The sequence below is a fragment of the Myotis yumanensis genome, unplaced genomic scaffold (genome assembly GCF_028538775.1).
Source record: "Myotis yumanensis isolate MYYU_CA2020_CCGP unplaced genomic scaffold, mMyoYum1.0.hap1 SCAF_10, whole genome shotgun sequence".
Classification (NCBI taxonomy): domain Eukaryota; kingdom Metazoa; phylum Chordata; class Mammalia; order Chiroptera; family Vespertilionidae; genus Myotis; species Myotis yumanensis.
The window spans coordinates 35,299,071-35,307,282 of NW_027223761.1; the positions used below are offsets into that span (position 1 = coordinate 35,299,071).

The 8,212-nt window shown below is 43.9% G+C and overlaps 1 protein-coding gene across 2 annotated transcripts in view; it reads right to left on the reverse strand.

Moving 5' to 3' along the window:
• USP47 (ubiquitin specific peptidase 47) overlaps positions 1-5,644 on the reverse strand; it is a 101,637-nt gene extending 95,993 nt beyond the window's left edge. For both annotated transcript variants that reach the window (XM_070425288.1, XM_070425287.1), the window contains exon 1: positions 5,420-5,644. In XM_070425288.1, coding sequence (XP_070281389.1) covers positions 5,420-5,458 — 39 coding nt within the window. In that variant the 5' untranslated portion in view covers positions 5,459-5,644. The remainder of the gene's footprint in view (positions 1-5,419) is intronic.
• Positions 5,645-8,212: the final 2,568 nt, after the last annotated feature.

Here is an 8,212-nt window from a genome sequence, read left to right on the forward strand (position 1 = left end):
TGGCACTGGCTTCCCTCGGGCCGCCGGCAGACACCCAGGATCCAGGATTCCCTGGCAGCCCCAGCTTCGTCCGGGGAAGATTGTCCGGAAGGACATCTGGAAGGATGTCTGGTCTAATTAGCATATTACCCTTTTATTATTATAGATAGCCCAATAATCCAGATATCTAGAAACAGCAATTGTTAATATTTTAGAGTATTCCTTCTAAATTTTTCAATGCATATAACCCTAAAGAGTTTATTTTTTCCATGACAAATTGGAATCATATACAACTCTGCATTCAGTTTTGTTCACTTTATTAAATAAGTATTGACAATGATAAGTGAAATACTAATGACTTATATTAAACACTTCAATTTATGTAAACCACTAATTAGTATTTCCTCACATACTTGCCTCTTACTATAAAGGAGAATCAATACCCCAAATTTAAGAAAAAAGACTAATTTTAAAAGAACCACCAAAAACAATGACTACTGCAGTACATTTTCTCAAGTGATTTAATTAGGAGAAATAATATTAAAACAACATTTATTTGACATGCTCCAGAATAGATATTGATGATTTTATAAAAACAAAACCACACAACAGAGATGAAAAACAAGTTGTTTCAATGATTTTGGGGGGCTTTCAATATCAATGGCCCATATATAGTTGTGAGGTCGCTATGAAGCTCAAATGGTTTAATACATACAAAGCACATACAATAGTATCTGATATATAATAAATGCTTAGTAAATATTGGTTATTACTACCATTATCATTAGTTCCAGGCAGAAGTTTTGTTTATTACATGGAAAAGAGAAGCAGAAAAAGCAACACTGAGATATGGAACTGCAATTCTTTTTCTTTCATTTTTCCATCTTCTCTACATTTATATACTCCTTAGACACCACTTTAAGTGTTGCAGTGAAAAGTATTATTTTAAAAGCATTAGTAAATATTCACCTTATCCCTAAGCTATAATAATAAAAGCATAATATGCAAATCAACTGAAGGGTAGAACAGTGGAACAACTGTCCGGACGACCACGCTATGACACCCACTGGTGCCAGGCCAGCCAAGGCAGGTGCGATGCAATTCGTCAGGGCCCGGCCATTGCCTCATGATGGCCCCCCAGAGGGCAGCCCCGGCCACCAGCCGGGGTGATCAATGTGTGTGTGTGGGGGGGCGGGGCTCCTCGATCGCCCAAAGAGGGAGACCCAGGCCACCCTTTGTGGGGCGATCGATCAGGGTGTCCTCCGTGGAACCCAGGGTGTGTGGTGGTGGATGAGGGCAGCACCAGGCCAAGGCGGGTGTGTATGTGTGTGTTGGGGGGGGGGGGGGGGGGGGGCAGGAGGCAGCCTGGGCTGCAAGGGCCCCAGCAGCTGGAGCTGGGGGCTGGCTGCAAGAGCCCCAGCAGCCGGGGCTATGAAGACCTACCCTTGCACGGATTTTGTGTATTGGGCCTCTAGTTATACTATAAGATACTTAAGCACCCTGGCTGGTTTGGGTCAGTGGGTAGAGGGTAGGCCCATCAAGGTTGCACCCCCCATCCCCTGTCAAGGTTGCAGGAGGCAACCAATCAATATGTCTATCTCTCTCCCTCCCTTCCACTCTCTCTAAAAATCAATGGAAAAATATCCTTAGGTGAGGATTAACAACAACAACAAAAAAAGATACTTCTAAATTTTCCCTATATGGCAAAGTATAATAATATGCACAATGAATACTAAATAAATATTGTCATAAATCCATATAAGGAAACAGAATAAAAACAACAAAGCAATAAATACAAATTGTGAAGATATTAAAAGCAAGAGATCTCAAAGCCTGTGTCAATATACAACAATTCAAAGATATATAGTAGAGCGAAAAAATGAGGTGAAAAACTTTATTGTTAACCACAATGAACAGACCACACTCTCTCTGCTCTTCTCTGTGCACAATAATTTAGGAGGAATACTAAAAACACTGAATATGTCTAAAAGAGAGCAACTGAGAAACAATTCAAGAACTGAGATGCTCAGACTGTAGAACAGAGAGGGTTTGCCCTCCTGCTCTCATCCTCCACCTTCATCAACGAGTAGAAGGCATCCTATGGAAAATGACTAAAGATTTCTCTCTTGTCCAGAGGCAACTATCAAAAGATGGCCACAATAGAGATCAAGACTTCTCTCAATTCAAAAACTTAAGAGATTTCTTCTAAGCCAAAGATATTGTGAGAGATTAGTCATGAAGGTATTCAAGCAAAGGATGGAAAACAGCTTGCCAAGGACTCTGTGGAAAACATCCAAGCAGGAGTAATCAATTAGAATTTTAAGTTTCCATACAACTCTGTAACCACATCAATGAACATTACTGAATACCTGCTCCAGGAAGGGCACTGTCCTAGACCTATAATAAGTACAAGACAACAGAGAGAAACATACAAAGATCTCTGCTGCCAAGAAATGCATAACAATATATAAAATGTATATTACAGTTTGAGACCATAACAGACATCACAAAGCATTATTTGTTCATTGCCAAATTAATTCTATTCACATACAAAGATCTTCTAAGAAGGAGAAACCCTAAGGTTAAAATGTTCAGAAAAAGCTTTTTAGACTAAAGATCTGAGGTACTTGTGGAGGGAAAAATGTGTTTGAAAGTTCTGAACAGGTAGAGAGAAGTAGGAAAGAGAGAATAGCAGAGAGAGAAATGAAAAGCATGTTAGAAACCTGTTTGGCTGCATTAAAAACTTGTTTCATGGGAGAAGAGCTAAGCTGAAAGGGCAGGTTGTGGCCAGAATCAAACTGTACTAGGTACTAGGCCTTGAATATCAAGCTAAGTAGTTTCAAATTTATCCTGCATACTGCAACTGTAACAACTATTCGGCTCTGTTGTAGCCATAGACAATGGTAAATACTAGTACTTGGGAGGAGGGGAGGGGGGAGGGGAGGGAGTATCATGGCTACATTCCAAAAAAAACAAAAAAAAAACAACCTGAATTACTAATACTGAAATTTGAATTTCATGTATTTCCATATGTCACAGAGTATTCTTTTGATTGTTTCAACAATTTTAAAATGTAAGAATCATTCTTAACACAGGGGCCATACAAAAACAGACTGTGTGCTGGATTTGACCCGTGTCAAGCAGTTTGTCAAGCCCTGTACTACACTAAGCTGTCTTCTTCAGCAACCCTTAGGTACATTTGTCCTTGAGCTTCAGGGACCAGAATAATATATTACTCATTCAACATGCATGAATGCACACACTTAACCAAAATCTAAATCTAGTAGGGGTCAGAGGTTCTCTATAAAAACTAACAACAACAAAAATTCTCTAATTCGCCATTAGAACAAAAGAAAGACATTTTTAAATTTTGTTATTTTCACATAGTAACTGTATTTAAGAGAGCTACAAACTATTCTTATAGAGCTTCTTTGATACTTGGCGGGACCTGTAAAATAGAGTGTAATCAAAGGGATTGTCTGTTCTAGCCCTACTTCTGTCATTTACTCATTATGTGACCCTGAACAAGTCATTCTCAATCCTCTGGCCCTAATTTTCTCATCTGTGAAGTGAAGGAAGGGGTGTAAGTTACTGGACGATCACTGTGCTCTCTCAGCTTTAGCACTGTATGATTCTACTCCTACTTAAAAAGGATCAGAGAGGAGATGATAAACACCAGACGAAAGTGATAATTAAGGACACAGAATAGAAGAGAAAGGCATTGACTAAATGAGTGGGCAGACAGGACAAACAGGTAGAAAAAGAGACCAGAAAAAGTACAGTTTACTAAAATCAAGGAATGTATTCTTTTTAAGTATCAAATGCAAAAAGGAAGGAAGGAAGGAAGGAAGGAAGGAAGGAAGGAAGGAAGGAAGGAAGGAAGGAAGGATTCAAGGAATATGGCCATCAAAAAAAGAAAGAACTAGTTAGCTAGCTAAAAAAAGGCAAGGAGTTCAAGTGACAGTCTTAAGATCTGAGAGTACTGTGCATGCTTCCAGAAATCATGAGATGAGCCACGGTAAAAGAAAAGACTGAAGATGAGTGTAGGGAACAGAAAATAAAGGCGTATGGTCCAGAAAAAGTAGAAAAAAAGTTGGGGTAAACTTCAAGCCTCAGTAAGAGAGTTAGTCTTAAAGGAGAGGCATTTTTTAACCTTTAAAATCCAAAAGGGGGAAAAAATGCATTACAGTATCAGTTTTCATGTTTTCTATACATCACATTATTAGGGAAATAAATTTAATGTTGGCTTTTCTAAAGCAGAGTTCCACTTATATTATATTTGCTAATGTTCACAAAATTAGGAAAAAATATTTCTGTCCTAGATACATAATTTCAATGATCACCAGGGCCTGCTTTAAGTGGCAACAAATTGCTACAAAGCAACTAAAAAAGGCAACAACAAAAAACACACACACAATTTAATGGTTACTCATAAATACCAAGACCCTACTGCGGAGCAACTTCATTTCAACAGACACCTGCCTCTACGTAAGTATATGAGCAAGAAACACCCACAGCAGTAGGCTGACGTGGAACCAGTTAAAAAAACACACGTTGGTATATGCAGAAAACATGAATAAAGCCAACAAGAGATACTATTCCTATGTTGAAACTCCCTGGCCAGTGCATTACATTTTCTACGATTCAAGAGCAGCCAAGAACTCGAGGCTTCTCACATCACCCGCTTTTAAGAATTTAAGAAGTCACCCCAACGGGCACACACAGCCCAACTTAACCAACAGGGGCTCCGCTCTCCATAGCACAGGGTGGTGGGGAGCGAGCTCTTCCACCTTCCCGCGCGGTCCCGTCTCCGACTTCCCCACGCGCCTCCCAGGCCCCGCGTAGACCGCCAACCGCGCCGCCGAGCAACAGCAGCTCCTGCAAGTCTCCGGCTCACGCCGCCCTCCCACCCGCCTCGGGTCGGGTGTCGCTTTCACAAGCCCGGAAAGTGACCCACCGCCACTGTCAAAACCAGAAGCACCGCCACCCCGGCGGGGCCGTCGACAACTGCTCCACAATTTTTTTTTTTTCTTTGAAATTAACGACCTTGGCTCGACAGGTTCCGTAAGTACTTCAAAGGCCACCCTCTCCCCCAAAGCGGGACCGGACTCCTCCCGGTTCGCTCCTTTCTGTGTCCAGCCCCACACCCCGCAGGGCGGGGGGGGGGGGGGGGGGGGGGGGAGGGAGGTCTCTACTTCCTCGGCCCCCGGGATCCAGTCCGGTCTCCCAACTGCTCGCCGCCCCCCTCCCGCCCCCAGGCACCCCGCGGCCGCCGCCGCCTCCCCCCCAACACCTCCTCCAGGCCCCACACCCGGGCCCGCACCCGAGCTGGGCCTGCACACCGGCTGCGCCCGCAGCCCGCCCCTCGCCCGGGCCTGCGCTACCTCCAGCGGCCGCAGGCCTCGGGCCTAGTAGCCTCCTGCGCTGGGCGGCCCCTCACCTCTTTCGGGACCAGTTGGTTCTCCTCTCCGGGCACCATCGCTCAGACTCCGGCCGCTCCGCTCCGCCCTGCCGGGGGAGTGGGGAGGTGCGGCGGCTCAGGAGAGAACGGCGGCGGCAGTCATGCTCTCCGCCGCCCGCGCTCCTGCCACCGCGGAGGCCTCAGCCTGGGCCTGACACCAGCGCGCAGAGACCGACCCGCCGCTCGGCTGCCGCCGCCGTCGCCGTAGCTGTCGGCCCCTCCCCCAGCCCGCGGCTATCAATGGAAAAATGGCGGCGGCCGCTCTCGCGAGAATTCGGGCCGTCGGGCTGCGAGCCTGGCGCCCGCGGTGATGAGGCAGCTGTCGCCTGTGTTTGATGACTTCAGGTCTTCCCCAGCCCCGAGGGGCACCGAATTGGTGGCGCGGCCATGCAGACGCTTTTTCCTGAGCGGGGTTCCGGGCCGTCCACCTCGGCGCTCCCTCTGCCGGCGGAGGAGGGACCAGGCCTCCTCCGAGTCCGAGCGCTCCCCGGCTCCCCGACCTCCCTGCCCCACCGGGGAGACCCTGGCGCCCAACGCCCCTTCCTTCCCCGATCGCACCGCCGATGCTGCTGTCCTGGCGGGAGAGGAAAGCGCCTGGACGTCACCCCCTCGGCACGCGCCCTGGCCTCGGCCGGGAAGAGAAAGCACCCCGGGTTACCTCCCGACACCCCGCCTTCAACGCGGCCCGAAGCAGAAAGGGCTGTTTTCTCTCCCCTCTCCCCACCCTCCCGACGGCCAGGCTGGAGGGACAAGGGGCCGGCTCCCGTTTGGGGAGGCCACAGCCCCGGCCTCAGAGCAGTGGTGTCACCCACACACACTCACACACACACACTCACACACACCCCTCCATTGCAGCCGCAATCCCCTGCAGCCTTTAAAGCTACTTCCTTCTGCAACAGGTTCACGCCTGGGGCTGAAATGGCTGCAGGGAGTAGGGCTGCGGTTCGAGCCTATGATCCGCTTTTAAAATGTTTTTAGAGGACTTGCCTCTCCTCTAGCAGTAAGCATGGTGCCATAGTTATTTTTCCAAATCCTACTCATTCCTCAAAACTTTCCTTTTACTAACCAATGTCACCCCAATAGATTTAACTTTAAAAAAAAAAACTTTCTTTATGAAGACTGGGATGTCCGTCATGAAGACCCCCGTGGATACAATGACTGGACAGCACGCGGAGATATGAGCCTGCCTCGTTCCCAACACCCACAGCATTTCCTACCTCTACCCGTGCTCCTCCAAACTGTTTTTGATTGCACTCTATTACCAAATAGGAAAAAAAAAAAAAAAAAAAAGCCTATATACTCATGTAAGTCACATGCACGTCCTGTTGGGTATGATTTTTTTAATTTAAAAAGGATAAGATAAAGATGAAACAAACATTTAAAGTAACTGTAAGAGTTATTTTTAGATGAATGGTAGAAAAAGCCTTGTTACTCTCAGTAAAAATATCTAGTGAAAGCAATATGATGGACTAGGGTTCAATGTTTGTAAAAATCTTTAATATCTTGTGAAAGTTATTAAAATGTCTGATTCAATCTTCAGGTTATTTCTGTTCTTCATTTTAATGGCCATCATAAGCTGAAAAAGATAACTCACAAAGATAAGTAGATCCTAATGGAAGAAGTACATCTTTACCCTTAGCCGCTCTTCCTAATGCGTTTCCATTTTTATCACTTCCATCCACCAATCGTGGAAAGTTTTTGTAGACATTAAACTAGTAACTCTCTGTTTTCCCTGTTGTCAGCCAGAAGATGTTGCATTTTTATATTCTTAACAAATGGGTTCAAAACTCTCTGGAATCATTGCTCGGAGGATTTTTAAATAGGCTAGAAAATTCTGTCTACAAGTTTTAGTGTACATGTATGCTTTTTTTAAGGTGCTAATCTTGTCTATAAAATTTTGATATTTTGTTCATCATAGATTTTTGCATTAATTTTGACTTTTTTAAATGGTCATCTTGATTACTGCGTTTTGGGGGCTCCCTTAAATTGTACACCCAAGGTGAATGCCTCACTTGTCTCATGGTAGTTCCAGCCTTGGGTAGAAGACATACATTATTTTTGCATCAAAGTCACGTAATGAAATGTTTCCAAATTTCTGATTTCAAAATGTCATCTCCACTACTTAATAAGATGACTTCTTTAGAGCTCATGCTAGAAGTAGACATGTCATCTCTATTCTTGTCATTTTTGCTTATGCTTGCATTATGATCTCCAACTTATGTTTTCTTTCCCAAAATCTTTTTTAGCTACTTTCATTTTAGTGGGGGTTAGTTCAATGAAATAATAATGTAATTGGGAAATCTGCTTAGCCCAGAACACATAAACTGGAATATATCACAATATATTGAAAGGAAATAAAATAAAGAAATGCCTGAATTATTCTCTACATTGCATAATTTGCACTTTTCACTCTAATAATGAGATGCCAGTGTAAGTCTATATATTAAATATTTGTAAAATATTTTATTTTTGTTCTTAGAAAAATATAAATATTTTTAAAAGTTATAATATTTCCTTCCCATGATCCACTATATTTTTTAAAAGTAATAATATTTTCTTCCCATGATCCACATTCTCTAGTTACACACTCTTCTCTTTAGAGGCCAGTGGCATAACTGTACTAGACTCTGATAGGTTGATGGGTATACAGTAAGTATTTCTGGAAAGAGAATATGACTGCATTAACTGATTAAGAAATAAATGAACAAATAGAGGTGTATGGTTACTCTCCCTAGTAAATGAAGTTACTGATACTACATATATGTGTGTTTA